Source organism: Ictalurus furcatus, chromosome 15, assembly GCF_023375685.1.
Source record: "Ictalurus furcatus strain D&B chromosome 15, Billie_1.0, whole genome shotgun sequence".
NCBI lineage: Eukaryota > Metazoa > Chordata > Actinopteri > Siluriformes > Ictaluridae > Ictalurus > Ictalurus furcatus.
In genome coordinates, this window is record NC_071269.1 from 7,595,745 (window position 1) to 7,611,323 (window position 15,579).

The following is a 15,579-nucleotide window of genomic DNA, read 5'->3' on the forward strand; positions in this document are numbered from 1 at the left end:
TTTGTTTGCTTACAGCGGAGTTTATTTACAGACATTCTGTGTCACTTTTACGAAGGACCATCACTGACCTGGTAACTAAGGAGTAACGGTAGGAGTATTTTCTTCTCCGGCGGGGGGGACGCAGCCCTGCCTGTTACTCAGTGCCTTTACAAAAAGTGCAAGTGATGCCATAAGATACAAGTACAACCCTGCACCTTTAACCCTTCTGTTTAATTATGATTAAAATGTCGACTCGTCAAGGTGATGAAAAATCTTTAAATATACTGCTTGGGCGATTTAGATCCAGGATTAATGAATGAAATGAAACGAAGTTATCCGCACGCGAGCACACACACACGAGGAGCAAATCTCAAGAAAGGGTCTGGATCCCTGGCCCAACACAAGTGCTAAATAAAAGGTTAAAACATCATTTTCATAACATGCACACCCAAACACGTTAAATTGATTATTTAATAAGATGTATCATGGCATAATGATTAAAATATTTTAATCAAACTATACACGTGTTTGGCATGTGTTTCTCTCTCACTCTTTGTGACCAGGAAAAACAAACAAGTCTCGTGTAGGTCCGGTTTATACTTTACTTTTTTTTTTTTAAACAGTGTCCTCTCTCCTCCACTTCATCTTGGTCCTCTATACAGACAGGACACGTGGAAGAGAAAGAAAAGATGGTCGCCGGCCCAATCTGTTCAGCGATCCGGTCTGTTAGAGAATCGGCGCTGATGAAAAGAGGGGAGAGGAGGATGGACAAACCCTGTTTATTGGACAAAATGGTGGCGTTGATGTATCGGTGCTGAAAGTAAAACAGTCCCCCGGTGCTTCTTCCTGGATGATGTGACGCGTCTGAAGAGGCGTGGTGCAATGGAGCGGGACCAAATTTGGGGGATTTTATCTTTATTTCAGGAACGGACATTTCAGTCATCCAGGAAAAAATAATTGCCCGTTTTCTTTTGTTCCACGTCCTGATTGAGAGTAGAAGGAAGAAAGAAAAAGGAGACAAGTTTAAATCAACGTTCTCAAAGAGAAAATTGCTATAATACGAACTTTTACAGGACGAGAGCGATTCATTTGCTTTGGCTCGGTTGAACAAACTCAAAATGCTCGGCCTGTTTGATTCAGAGTCAAATCGCGTTCTCGTTTGGAAATGTTGAGAGATCACCTCACTCTCAGACCCTGGGGACTGGGATTGTGGGGACTTCAGCCGGAACTTCATTAGCGACAGCAATTATTTCAGCTTTATACAAATTACAGCAGCGGCTGTGTATCGGTGACCAAAGACGAAAGATGATTCAGTCAGGTCACATTGTACTTCCTACGTTTAATTCTGCGCAATCTTATATAGTCCAGACTTCTAATACCAATCATGAGTTCTTTGTGTGTGTGTGTGTACCTTGATTGAGTTGAGTTTGTTGATTCTTGGCCTGAAGTTGTTTGGGTCTCTTCTGAATGTGATCTCCAGCTGTGCCAGGAATTTATTCATGCCAGCCAGCAGGTTCTGTGGCCTGTCACACACACACACATTTGAGGCTGAAAAACACGTTGTGATAAATCTAAACAGCAGTCACTAGTCTGTGTGAGAGAGAGAGGAGAGGAGAGAGAGAGAGAGAGAGAATCCAAGGCAGTTTGTTCCTACGTGTTGGCGCAGGTGTTTCTGGAGGGAATGCCGTCGAACACGATGACTCGGTCCGCCAGATACGTGGCCATGATGAAGTCGTGCTCCACAACAAAAGCAGTTTTCTTTGCGTGCAGAATGAATCTGTGAGGGGGAGGGGACACAGTTACACTCGCTCTATACAAACACTAAACTGTTCAATAGAAAGAGTAACAACGATGATGGATAAATGTGGAGTTTAAAAATGTACTAGAAGGAACTACTTCTAAAGTCTGTCTGTTAGTGCCCTGATATGGGAAATAACAAAAGTAAAGTTACTGAACAGCACAGAGCGAAGCAGAACGCTGGGAAACACGGGATACTCCTTCCATAAGATGTTTGATAATTGTACTGACTTGTTAGAAAAAGAAAGTGAAGGAGTGTGGAAATGACAGAAGGAACGAATGATGTAAGCAGAGGAAACAAAGGAGGGAAGGAAGCGGTTACTGTAGGAAGCTTGAATATGGTGATTAAATGGGTGGAGTCCTGATATAAACAATAAGCAGCTGTCAGCCAATCAGGAGCGAGTATTTTTGATGCTCAGAGTAATTATTTACCGTTTGATGACGCGGGCAGCCATGAGACGCTGCTCTGAGTCCAGGTACGCTGACGGTTCGTCAATTAGATAAACATCAGCCGGTTTACCCAAACACAGAGCCAGCGCCACACGCTGCAACTCACCACCGGACAGATTCTGGACCTGTGCGCGCACACACACACACACACACACACACACACACACACACAAGGAAATGAGAACACTACAGTATGGCTGCACAGGAAGTGAGGTTCACCCGCAGTGCTGACTCACGTCCTGGTCGATGATGCTCTCGATCTGCATGGGCTTCATGACGTCAGTGACAAACTGGGGATGTGTGTACGCGTCTCTGATCTTGTCGTGGAGCAAAGCACGAACACTGCCCTAAAAACACACACACCCCATTACAAAATAAGCCATGGTCCACAGTCTGAGGAATAGAAACGGTTTGTGTGCTGGAAGATTGTCTGTTATTCAGTGGAGTGTGTTAAGGTCAGGGTGCAGTACTGTGAAGTGTGTGTGTGTTGAGGTCAGACTCACTTTAAACTTGGGGCTGATCTTCTGAGGCTTGTAGCTCACATTCAGGATCGGCACGTCACCTACAGCACAGTGCAAACACACACCAGTGAGCAGTTCAGTTTCACAAAACTCAGCACATTTCTACCGACACAGTTTGAGTGAGTTAAGGAATGTGGAGGGATGGACGGAAGGAGGGAGGGAAGCAACAAGCAAAGGAACGAAGAAGCAAAGGAGCATACGAATGAATGGATGACAGAAAGAAGGAGGGAACAGAGGAGTGAAGGAGAGATGGAACGAGTGCATGGAGGAACGTTATCTTATTCTGTGTTGTTCTTAAATACATATTTTCGTTAATCTGTTGTTCTTTACATGTCTACTATTTGACAGAACACCTATCACATGGTGTGTGTGTTACCTCCTCCGTCGGGTTTCAGGCTGCCAGCCAGCAGTCTGATGAATGTGGTTTTCCCAGTACCTGAAAAGAGAAACACTCATTTCAATTCAATTGTTTTAATACATCATGGAATTATACAGAATATAACATACACCATACACACACACACACACACACACACACACACACACACACACACACACACACACAGTCTCTCTCTCACCATTCTCCCCGAGCATGACCATGATCTCGGAGTCGGTGAACTCTCCCTCGGTGATGGTGAGGCTGAAGTCTCCCATGCTCTTGCACATGTTGGGATACTGGTAGCGGCACATCTTCTTCACCTCCTCTTCGGCTGCCGTCTCGGCCACTTTGAACACCAGCGAGGTCTCGCGGAAACGCAGGTTCTCCGTCGGCACGTAGCCGTCCAGGAAGATATTAATACCTGGGGTGCAAGGAGGGTGTTCGCATAATGCACCGTGTGAATACCTTATGACCAATCACAATCCAGAATCCGAGAAGAGTGATGTAGTACACAGTCATTTGGACTACACTAGAGAGAGAGAGAGAGAGAGAGAGAGTGTGTGTGTGTACCTTCTCGGACGCTGAAGGGCATGGTGACGACTCCGTAAGCGCTCGGCACACCGTACAGACAACAGATAAAATCAGACAAGTAATCCAACACGCTCAGATCGTGCTCCACTACAATGATGTACCTACACACACACACACAGAGTTTGTTAATTATTGTATTCATTCATCATAATATTGCTGTCATTACTGTCCAGCCGTGTGTGTGTTGCAGACCTGTCGGGTGAGATGAGAGATCGGATGGTGATGGCAGCTCTCAGCCTCTGCTTCACGTCGAGATAACTGGACGGCTCATCAAACATGAAACTAGACAGAGAGTAGAATGTCAAACTCCACAACAAAAACCGAAAGAGTGATAAAGATAGATAGATTTTTTTTTAAAAAAAGGGGGGGGGGGGGAGACGAACATGTCTGCTCTCTGGATGCAGACGACAGCGCAGGCGAATCTCTGCAGCTCTCCTCCTGACAGGTCCTCAACGTTGCGATCCCGCAGGTGCAGCAGATCTGACCAATCACAGCACAGCATAACATTCGAAGATCAGGTACATTGAAGCCCCGCCCACAGGTATACGGACATTTCCGGAAATATACATATATATACACATGGGCATGCAAACATTCACCAGTGAGTGAAACCGTTCCACAAAGAAAAAAACTGAGATATTGACGAACATACCTAGCTGCTCACACACCAGCTCCTCTGACTTGGTGTCATCTTTCCTGCTCAAAATGGAGCCTACTGACCCCTACAGGCAGAGCACAGAATTACAACAGGGTTCCTCGCAGTCCGTGTTTGTACGAAATCCTCTCGCAGTGTGTTTGTTCTCCTTTACCTTGACGGTTTTGGGGATCTGGTCAACGTATTGTGGCTTTACGATGGCCTTGAGGTCGTCCTCCAGGATCTTGGTGAAATAGTTCTGCAGCTCGGAGCCTCGGAAATAAGCCAGGATCTCCTGCCAGTCCGGGGGAGCCTGCAAACCCAACACACACACAAAGTACAAAATGTTTTAAATATAAAATATATAATTAAAAAATACCGCAAAGATGTTTCACGCTACAATCATTCCAGGAACTATAGTCCACAAGCGTACAATATTTTCTGAACTACAAAACGAAATTAACCTAATTGAGCCTATTTGCTCAGATTTTTACATTTGAATAGGGCTGCACAATTAATCGAATATCGATCGCGATTTTGACTGCCCACGATTAAATGAACATGATCGACTTCGATATTGACGTTTAAAATTCGTCCTCCGCTCATAGAAAACTCAGCTGTTTTCTTCACTCAAATCAAGCGCTTCCTACACACAGCCAATCACAGAGCGGCACAGGGATGACATCATTTGGTAGTGCCAAAACCCAGAAACGGAGTTAGGATTTTAGCCCTCGAGCTGCCAGCTTCGCTTCGAGCTACAGCGCTTTGCGCGAGGGGAAATTACAGAGGTTGTTGGGGACATTAAATGTCATCACGCCAAACAGGAAAAAACTTTGCAGATAAACTCAGGGCTCTACAGTGCAACCATTTCACTCGCATTTGTGACTGAAAAGTACTTTGTGCGACTGTGAATAAATATTTATTTGCACTGGTGCGAGTGACCTGTTCGGAGTTGTATAATACAATCGGAATTAAACTACAGGAAGTCCAAAATGCATCTACAGCGTGCAACAGTTACTTTCACACTGCTTTTCATCTCCTCAGTCAACCGAACAAGTGTGGAAATACTGCAGAGGAGCCATTATGATGACAATTAACTCTTTACATCTACTTCTCTCAACTTCCCAATCTCAAAAACCGCCATCTTTTACTGATCCCGCAAAATGACCTGCAATTTCACCTGCTCGTGTAGACACAGTGGCTTCGCGCGGAGTAAATTAATAATAATGCTAATGCTACAAGGTGGGTTTAATTCAAACTTCTTTATTTAAAAATTCCTCACCAATCATAATCAAGAGTAGCAACTGTTCAGTCTGTAAACATACAGTACACTGCCGCTCTCCTACACCAACTCTAATTCACTCCAGTTAAACTCACGGTTGCCAGATATCACTAGAAAAGTCAACATCAGTTTCCATGTTTTGATTTAATCCCCCAAAAACATAATATTATCAGCAGACATGGACACTGTACTGGGGGAACCGATCTAAAACTGATAAACAAACAAAAATAAAACTACTAAAATGTAAAGACAGAAAATGTGCTTAGTTATAAATAAATCATTTAATATAAAAAAAATAGATATTATAATTTCATAAAATACAAATAAAATGAGAAATGAAATAATGTTTAATTACTATGGCTTACATTTAATATAAATTTGACATTAAGCTTAGTAAGCTGTTTCCTTAGAAAGCTATTAGCCTTTTTCCTAATATGGATAATTTTTGTGTTAGTCTACTCTTAATTCGGACACTCTATTATTTTTAAGATATTTAAAAATAAATATTTTATGCTTGTTTATTTAGCAATTAACCAATAGTATTTCTCATTGCTATTATTTTAACTCAGTTAACAATGACCATGAGCAGAGAGCTTACATTTAACTGTTTATAACAGACCTCCTGATTAAAGTTTAAACAGAAAAAGATTGGTATCTGGATCGGTATCGGCTGTAAAAATCCTGATCGGAGCGTCAGTAATAAACACCATTAAACTAAAGCGCTTCGCATCTGACGGGTAAATGAACTAACCCAATCACATACTATATGAGATTATTCAGATATATACACAATATACACAGAACGGGTCAAGAACTGACTCCAGCCCAGAACCATGATAGTGGAAAATGTGTAATATTGTAGCTTTAAATATATTTAAGAGGAGCAGACTTCAAACACTGAACATTGAGGTTTATTGTATTTGTTTACAAGGTGGAACAGGTTAACGGGTGTTTTTTGCATACAGTCTGTAAAATTAACTGAAAATATTAAATTTAGTTTATCAGAATGTAAATTAATGTGTCATGGCTCACACTATGTTCCTAAATTCTGTCATAATTGACAAGCTCAAGTTTTCTCATGCCTACTTGTGTGTTATACTGTGGCATGAGAACTTAATAAATGTGAAAGTGCAATAAAAATATGTTGTCACTAAAATCAATTAATAATCGTGATAAATAATCGAGATCTCAATATTGATCAAAATAATCGGGATTAACATTTTGGCCATAATCATGCAGCACTACATTTGAAGCTTGAAGTCATGAACTAAAAATATAAACTAATCACGATTCATTCAATCAATAAACAAAAAACAAATAAAAATAAATAAACAGAGTCAGGGACAACACACTGTGACTTACTGTCCAGAGTATATGATGATGATGATGATGATGATGATGATGATTGTGTGTGTGTGTGTGCGCGCGCGCACACTGATACGTGACTCACATCATATTTTCCCAGATTGGGTTTCTGTTTTCCTGCCAGGATTTTGAGAGCAGTGGACTTCCCGATACCGTTAGTGCCCACCAACCCCAACACTTCTCCAGGACGTGGAATGGGCAACCTGGCACAAGTACACACGAGAGCGTTAAACACACACAGTCGTGTGACTGATCTGTGAATAGCTGAAAGCACCAGGATCTCATTACTGGTGTACTAAATGTGTAGTACAGCATCTAGCGAACTATCTTCATGCTGCGTTTTTAAAAAAATGCTACAGACAAGTAACAGGGGAGGTAGAGGGAGGGAGGGAGAGAGAGAGAGAGAGAGAGAGAGAGAGAGAGAGAGAGAGAGAGAGAGAGAAAATGCCCCTCCCAGGCAGAGAACACAGATGGCTGTGGCATTATTACTAACTAGTAACTATTACTATTATTCTTATTTATTATTACAATCCGTCTGCATAATTTCTCCATCTGGGGATTAATAAAGTATTATCTTATAAAAAATAATTCTAAAAGTATTGTTTGACTTGTTTAGTTTTCGTCTATTCGGGAGATCGTTATCTAGCGAAATGCGGCTCACGCCTCATGACCGCAGTGATACACCACTGTCCTCGTGTCTGTACCTGTGCAGTTTGAAGGAGTTGGCGCAGTATCTGTGCGTGGTCTCCTTCTCCAGGTTACTCGGCAGGTTTACGATAGACAGAGCACCAAACGGACATTTCTGGAGGGGAAAAAAACAAGACATTTCCAGCTTCATGTTAGATTTTCTGTCCAATCAAATGCTGTCTAGAATCTGAAGTGAGTGTCCCTGCCCCCAACGTTGTAAAAATCCACGCTACTAACTAACTCAAGTACGGCTTAGCCTGCGGGGGCTGCGACACAAGCTAAACGCTATTGGCTATTTTAAAAGGGGGCGTGGGTACACTATGCCCCGCCCTGACTTCTTGTTTCAGCAAAATTATGTCAACACGAATAAGGCTGTGCGTTTCAAGACACCTCACGGGGTGTGAGCACACCACTCGTTTACTCACCGCTAAATAGCTAGCTTTAAACAAAACAAAAAAAAAACCTCTAAGAACTTTTTTCAGTCCAGTGATTAAGTGTATGTGTGTGTGTGTGTGTGTGTGTGTGTGTGTGAGAGAGAGAGAGAGACAGACCTTGATGCAGATGCCACAGCCTATACACAGTGATTCGGAGATCCACACGATCTTACACTGAGGTGTCACTTCGATACACAGCTTACCTGCAGGAGAGAGACGCACAAATTAGTGTTTTAACACAGCTGTAAAAGAAAAAGAAAAAAAAGAAGAAAAAAGTGACATCATTTTTTTTTAATCGTGCGTTTGCGATTCTCTCACCCATCCGCACCACAGGACAGCTCTTCTTGCACTCCTGCCTGCATTTCTTCGGCTTGCACTTGTCGTGATTCACAATAGCAATTCGCGTGTTCTTGTCGGCCATCTTCTCACCACAGAGCGCTGTTTAACAAAGACGAGCTGGACGCCTCACTGAGGACCGGAAAAGGAGACGGTAAGTCACCTTCACACCGATGTGGAGCTGATGTACTGAATATCATTTTATTATTAATTACAAACTGGCTGGATTTCCGAGTTGCCTTCTCACGCGTCAGACACTGTGAAAATTGTGTAGCACTACCAAACATAAGGTTAAATAGACAGATAGACAGACATCTTCCCCCGGGTCAGTCCCACAGCTGCACTCATCCCTGATGCATTCAGACATCATGAGAAAAATAAGTCATGAGATCGAGAAAACGGCTTTCATGGAGATAAGGAATGAAAGAAAAGGAATTCTCTGCCTTTTTTGGACTTCTGTAATCGTCCGGTGTGAAGCTGTAATCGCTTAGCAAGTTAACAAACAGCGTAATGATGTAAAACAGGGGGGCAGTGAGAGTGAGAGCTGAATGAATGAATGGAGCTGGGGGGGAAAAAGAAAGAAAAGTGACAGTTCATTTCCAGCATATGGACAGAACACACTTTATATTTCCTCTCAGTGACAGTCTCTCACACACACCAGCATGGAGATACAGAAGAGTTTATATTCAAATCCGATCCTGTTTAAAAACAAATGAGAAGTGTATTTCCAATTACTTAATAATAATGGCGCGTGCGGTATGAGATTGTTATCTAAATTACTAAGTTTCTTCTTGTGGCAGCTCCACGAGTTCTTTTGTCATTTCAGAATATGTGCCTAATTTGCATTATTACTATATAAAATAATCATATTTGTAATAAACAAATTAATTAGTAAATAAACAGATTCTACAAGAACTAGAGGAAGGCCTCGTGAGCCTGGCAGTTCCAAGATAGGTAGAGCTAGCTTATCTAACTTAGCGATGCGGCTACATAGTAAAGCAAAGTATGACATCGTACCGCTAGCAAGGTGGCTAATGCACAGAAATGTATGTGTGTATATATATGAGAGAGAGAAAGAGAGATAAATATAGCCTAGATATAGCTTCGATAGCAGTGTGACTAGCCATCTACAATGTAATATGCTACGTCAAGTAGGTGGCGCTAGCCTAGCAACGTGGCTAATTCAAATATTTAGCCAACACACAGAAACACAGCTGTTTATTAGACATGCATAAACAGGTGTTTACAGTCAATATCTCACCCCCGGTGTCCGCTGAGACTTTGGACGCTTTATAAGGCGATAATATTTGGTTAAAACCCCCCGCGCATCAGCCAACGTGCTCTTCAAACGGAGAAGCCGGCAGGAAAAAAGATGGCGGAAGGGAATCTTTACGTATTCCCACATGCGGCGCAGAGAGGCGATGTTATGTCATCGGTGTGCGACGCAGGCTGTAAGCGGAGGTTTTTTTTTTCTTCAAAACTTGTTTAATAAACGTAAACTATACATATTTAATTATATTTGTTTATATATGTATATATATTTATCAAATATGCAACATATAAACAATAGTGGTATTAAGAATATAAATATACTCTTGTTTCAGAGAATAGAAACGAGCTTAGTGCTTTGTATTCACATCATCACAACACAACCACAACATGATTAAGATAAATGTTTTAGTTGCTAGAATTTATTTAAGAAAAAGGATTAAATATAAAAGTTTTTGTCCGTTTCTCAATTAAAGTATAAACTTTATACACGTTATAGCCAAAAGTATGTGGACACCTGACCATCACACCCATGTGTGCTCCTTCCCCACACTGTTGCCACAAAAGTTGGAATCGCAAAATTGTATAGAATGTCTTTGTATGCTTTAACTTTAAGATTTGCCTTCACTGGAACTTCAGAGGCCCAAACCTGTTCCAGCATGACGATGTGTCTGTACACAAAGCGAATTCAATGAAGACATGGTGAGTTAAAGTTGAAAGATGGTAGAAGAACTCGAGTGTCCTGCACAGAGCCCTGACCTCAACCCCACTGAACTTCACTGTGGGATTAACTGAACCGCCTACTGCACCCCAGGCCTCCTCGAATGAGCATGTGTACAGGTATTCCTAATAAAGTGGCCAGTGAGTGTATGTATAAATATGTACGCTTGTAGGTAGATTCATTCATTCATACAGCCTTATTTAGTAATTCAGGTTTATTGTATTACAAAACAAATGTTTTTTAGTGATCTTGTTCAGCCTGTGGAATGAGGGGCAAAAATCTCAGTTAAAATATGAGCAAAAAAAAAGAGCACGTTATAATTTAAAGCTTTATTTGAATACTTACTTCTTTCTCCATTTTCTTTATTTCCAGCTCCAGTTTTCTGATTTTCAGCTTTGTGTATTGGAGGTCTGCTTTCCTTACTTCTAGTTCTTGGAGCAAATATCTTTTATATATGTAATTGACGTCCGCTTCCTTAAACAGACAGACAGTTGTGAAGCAAAAGTGGTTTGTAATACATTTGTAATTAAACACATGCATAAGTACCACTTACCAGTTCTGTTGTGGCGTGAGTGTGAGGTGTGTGTAAGGTTTGTGTGCTTTGTTCATTCTGTACGGAGGGGAACAAAAAACTGCATGGGTTCATGATGTAGACAAACGCTAAAGATTACTGTTACAAGTCCTTACAGCTAACCTGGTGCTAAATGGTGCTGAATATTACTCAACCTAATCATACATAAGGTACTTACGTTATTTTTACCCAGCAACTGTTGAGCTAAAGGAGGATCCAGAAGAGTCCGGACCTTTCCCAACACCACTGCAATACATTAGACCACTGAGTTAAAGTAAAAAAACAAACAAAAAAACAAACGTGGGACTCTTGCAAGAATAACGAGTGACATTCTACCTCGGAAATAAGGCTTTATTTCTTCCGAAGATGTTGCTCCATCTATCGTTGTAATTATGCTGCTTTGATGTAGGTCTTCCTCTTGTACTTGACATAGATCTACTGAAGGACAGACTTCATCAGCGACGGGAACATGGGTGACTAAAACCTTCACCGGAACTGGTTTCTGCAGATACACAGACACGAGCTCTATTCTGTAAAGGCATTCAAGTAGATCTGCACTTATTGTTACTATGGCGTTTAAACAGTGTCTTTAACAGAGAGGATGGATGACCTGAGCTCTTCACTTTCCCTCCACCAAGCTGCACTTTAAAACTTCGGCGGTGGGAATATGAATAAACACTATGACTAATCACTCTCGGCCAATCCCCAGACCTCTGTGAGAAGAATATCATCACTGCATTACAGCTATGATGGAGGCGTTTTACTGATACCAAGTGATGATTCTCCAGTCTGTTTTTGTCCAGTTTCATTGAGCCTGCTCCCACTGTAACCTCAGATTCATGTTCCTGAGTGGTTTTCTCTAACCTTTGACATGTTGTGCATTCTGAGCTGCTTTTCCGCTCACCACAGTTGTACAGAGTGGTTATTTGAGCTACTGCAGCCTTCCTGTCTGTTCATTCTCGTCCAAAAAGGTGTTTCTACTTGCAGAACCACCACACACCGGTTGCTTGAACCTCTTGACCTGAATCTGCATGATTTGATGTTTTGTGCTGCTGCCCCAGGATCGTCTGATTGTGCAACTGTGCAAGTGTATAGGTTTTCCTAATAAAGTGGCTACTGAGCGTACATATAAATGTTTACTCTTGTAGCTAGATTCATTGACCCAGCCTTATTTATGTTTACTGTACGGTAAAACAATTGTTTATTAGATATCATGTCCAGACCTCGATCTCTGCACCGCCCAGGGAAATAGATTTATTTAACCAAAACTCATTTGTCTTTATTTAGCAAAAGTGTAGCCACTAATACCTTCGCAGCATGCACGGCCGGCATCCCCATCTTGCTGGTGTTGCTCTGACAGCGCTCACAAGACTTCACCTGAAATAAGACTAATTATTTATCATATACTTTAATTGATAAGATTTTCTTTTAGGTCTCTAAGGTCAAAACCCAAACCTAGTGACTTCCATACCAAGAAAAGCAGCTCAGCATGAAGAACCATACAATTCAAACACAGGACAGACACAACAGGCAACCACAGAAAAAAATGAACGTCTGCATGTTCATCTTCTGTTATCGACAACCTAGGGCAGTGGTGGCTCAGTGGTTAAATGCTCTGGGTTACTGATCAGAAGGTCAGGATTTCAAGCCCCAGCACTGCCAAGCTACCACTTAACCCTCAATTGCTCAGTTGCATAAATGAGGTAAGTCACTCTGGATAAGGGTGTCTGCCAAATGCCATAAATGTAAATGTAATGTGAGTGATGTATTTACATCCTCAAAACAGCAAGTCTGTTATCTGACAAGCGGATATGTGTGTTCATATGACGTTATGTGGTGGAGGACGCCTTCCTGAATTTCTGAGTTCAAGGGGTTCTTTTTCAACTCCGAGGTTAGGAATTCCAAGTTACGAGCTGCATTCGAAGTCACGATTTTACCTGATCCTTTATGAGGCGTTAGGGTTCAACGAGAGGATGTTGAGACAAGATATCCCATACACAGATAGCGGTATATTTGAAATAACATCATTATTTTGTGTGTACAACGGTAGAGTGACGTCTCAGCTCTAAAGCTGTGTAATACCTTACAAGAATTCTGCACCTTGAATTGTAAAGGCTCAGAACGTACCCACTCTGTTACATCCTTTATAAGCGTTGGCCAGTAGTAGCCGGCAATAACCCTGTTTCTGGTGCCTCTTACACCGTGATGGTTGCCAGTCTCACTGTTATCATGACACTCGTTTAGGGCAAACCTCTTTTCATCCTCAGTCATGACAACCAGGCGCATGTATGTCTTGTTAGGTCCAACGTAATACAGTCGGCCATCTATCAGAAATGGAAACAAGACATTTCATCATATATACAGTATACTTACATTTACATCAAGCCATTTGAACTGTAATAGAATATAGAATGGTGTAATGTCGAATCGGGGTGTGAAGTGGATCTCTCTTTTTCAGGTGATATGATACAGTTAAAGTGCAATAGTCCATTTTTTTCATTTCTTACCAATGCAAATAATGTGGAATTAAAAAAAATTTTTTTTTAGAAATGCTACAAAAACTTAAATGTGATTTATTTATTAAGTACAAATACTTAATAAATAACACTTAAAAAATAATTTAATCTACAGTCTGACCATGAGTGTATTATGTGGCTGAGAAACAATTTGGAAAACTGCCTTCAGGTCTGGAGTGTTTGTATTTGTATTAGAGGCCAATACGGAAAATACCAATAACTAAGTCCGGCGGTACCTCCCTGCCGATAACCAGTTACTCAACCGATAGTTTTTAAAATTTATACTAAATGGAAACAAAGTAAAATATGAATTAATTTTATTACAAAAATAAACTAAATGAATTAAAAAACACTTCAAATAACATCAAATTTAGTCAGTGATAGTTTTTATTTCGCCTCTAGAGGACGCAACAGGAAAATTGGATGCCTCCACGTTTGTCTTTTGTTAGCAATACGCTAGCCAGCTAACTGTTATATATATTTTCCTCTGAAAAACCAGCAAACTGTTGAGTCAGTGTTATAGATGTAACAAGCGAATATGTCTGTATGTCGATTGACCTAAAGCGAACACTCGTGAACAGGTTATAATCGTTTAAAGGTAAGAAATGATGCTCCGTTTATTTCTGATTCTGAGAGCGGCCATTTTGATTTGACGTCACTCCGTAGACAGGGAACCAACTCGAAGATGAATAACTGACTGAAGTTGAGGGGGTGTTTTATTTGTCTTTTACAGGCCGGAAGTTGGGAATTTACAAGTTGCAACCTCTCCTCGAAGGCAGCATCATGTTCACAAATTCTACATACAGCACCTTTAAACAAGAAACGAGTCGATTCAGTGCCGACACGATTCGATTCAGATCCGAACCCAATAAGATTCAGTGCAGTTCAATAGAACATGTGACACTTTTAAAACATTTCTTCACAGCCATGTGCTTGTCTGATAAGTGTGAATCGACGGAAATCCCAAGCACACACATAAACGTAAATATTAGCCTAGCTACTACCTTTGATGATAAATTTGTCGCATGCACGGCGTATATCACTTCGCACTCTTCTGCTGCAGTTTGGGAAAAACTCTCCCTCTGCAAGATATTTCTGCAACATGTGATAAAACTCCAGCGTTTTCATCTTATGGCTGCCCGATCCGCGTCCCCTGCTTGATTTGCGCCGCGCGTTCGCAGTAGGTACGAGTCCTGTCCTGTCTGTACCGCGCATGCGCTAACCATTCAATCCGCCGCGCATGCGCAAAAGCGTCCTAAGTGATTAAACTCCAATATCCAAATTCAAAACACAACGAATGTAACATACGTGTGCATCTCTGCAGTATGAACTTTTATTTTAACAATGTTAAACAATGTTAAAAAGCATGTTAATATGAATAGAATGATGGTCTAAATCTTCCTCTTCCCTAAAAATAGATTAAACTGAAAATAACGATCCACTTTCTACAACAAAACGATTTCAGTCCATTTAATGCTTTTAAATATAATAACTAATATGATCCATTTAAAAACAATCCAGAATCAGGTTAATAACAATATTTTGTTAGTTTAATGAAAAACGCTTCCTTTAGCCTATTTTATTTTATTCAGAGTTGTTTTTAAAGCATTAAACCATTACTAAAAATATTTCCCTTGAATGGGAAAAAAAACATATAAACCTGACTATATAACTACTTGCTTACTAATAAGGTTAGGGAAATATCTTCTAAAATTACTCACAGATGTTATCCAATTAATCAATTTCTTATTAGATTTTAGTCTTTGTCTAGCTGATGTATTATTTGGCTTTAGTATATATATGATGAAAAGCAAGAACAAATAAACAGTTTGTTATTAATTCATTTATTACTATGGCAAAATATTGAATGCATAAATGTAAATATAATAACTCTAGACCTGTATTAACATCCTTTCAGACAAGCCAAACAATATCTAGACTCAAACATCTACACATAAAAAAAGAGTCTGTATTTATGCACTTTATTTGACTCTTTTTTTTTTAATTATACAGATATATAATTCTGTCTGTTCCCTGGCTCCTTTAG

At 40.6% G+C, this 15,579-nt stretch overlaps 2 protein-coding genes across 3 annotated transcripts; both read right to left on the minus strand.

Annotated features, from left to right (window-relative positions):
* Positions 1-561: 561 nt before the first annotated feature.
* Positions 562-9,877, minus strand: abce1 (ATP-binding cassette, sub-family E (OABP), member 1). Its single transcript, XM_053643177.1, has 18 exons — positions 9,717-9,877; positions 8,438-8,587; positions 8,237-8,322; positions 7,703-7,800; positions 7,084-7,201; positions 4,527-4,664; positions 4,370-4,439; positions 4,101-4,197; positions 3,910-3,999; positions 3,697-3,818; positions 3,326-3,547; positions 3,124-3,183; positions 2,730-2,788; positions 2,463-2,573; positions 2,209-2,351; positions 1,634-1,756; positions 1,391-1,502; positions 562-962 (listed from the first exon to the last, which is right to left on the minus strand). Exons 2-18 carry the CDS (start codon positions 8,538-8,540, stop codon positions 915-917), a joined length of 1,800 nt encoding a protein of 599 aa, XP_053499152.1. The 5' UTR covers positions 8,541-8,587; positions 9,717-9,877; the 3' UTR covers positions 562-914.
* Positions 9,878-10,446: 569 nt separating this feature from the next.
* On the minus strand, positions 10,447-14,987 carry LOC128619186 (uncharacterized). 2 transcript variants are annotated; one of them, XM_053643179.1, is made up of 8 exons: positions 14,537-14,987; positions 13,144-13,340; positions 12,325-12,393; positions 11,353-11,518; positions 11,195-11,262; positions 10,999-11,055; positions 10,791-10,919; positions 10,447-10,703 (listed from the first exon to the last, which is right to left on the minus strand). In XM_053643179.1, the coding sequence occupies exons 1-8, from the start codon at positions 14,745-14,747 to the stop codon at positions 10,686-10,688; spliced, it is 915 nt and encodes a 304-aa protein (XP_053499154.1). In that variant the 5' UTR covers positions 14,748-14,987; the 3' UTR covers positions 10,447-10,685. The 2 variants fall into 2 exon arrangements, with proteins under 2 accessions (XP_053499154.1, XP_053499153.1); XM_053643178.1 differs by lacking the exon at positions 10,447-10,703 and having other exon boundaries at positions 10,720-10,919.
* Between the last annotated feature and the right edge of the window lie 592 nt (positions 14,988-15,579).

Excerpts from the sequence above, each read along its gene's own strand:
- LOC128619186 (XM_053643178.1), bottom strand. The coding sequence starts at position 14,747 with ATGCGCGGTACAGACAGGACAGGACTCGTACCTACTGCGAACGCGCGG. Across the intron at positions 11,263-11,352 it reads AATAAAGCCTTATTTCCGAG|TGGTGTTGGGAAAGGTCCGG; the intron begins GTAGAATGTCAC and ends AATGTATTGCAG. Across the intron at positions 10,920-10,998 it reads CTCACGCCACAACAGAACTG|GAAGCGGACGTCAATTACAT; the intron begins GTAAGTGGTACT and ends TGTCTGTTTAAG.
- abce1 (XM_053643177.1), bottom strand. The coding sequence starts at position 8,540 with ATGGCCGACAAGAACACGCGAATTGCTATTGTGAATCACGACAAGTGC. Across the intron at positions 7,801-8,236 it reads GCTGTGGCATCTGCATCAAG|AAATGTCCGTTTGGTGCTCT; the intron begins GTCTGTCTCTCT and ends TTTCCCCTCCAG. Across the intron at positions 1,503-1,633 it reads AGAAACACCTGCGCCAACAC|GCCACAGAACCTGCTGGCTG; the intron begins GTAGGAACAAAC and ends TGTGTGTGACAG.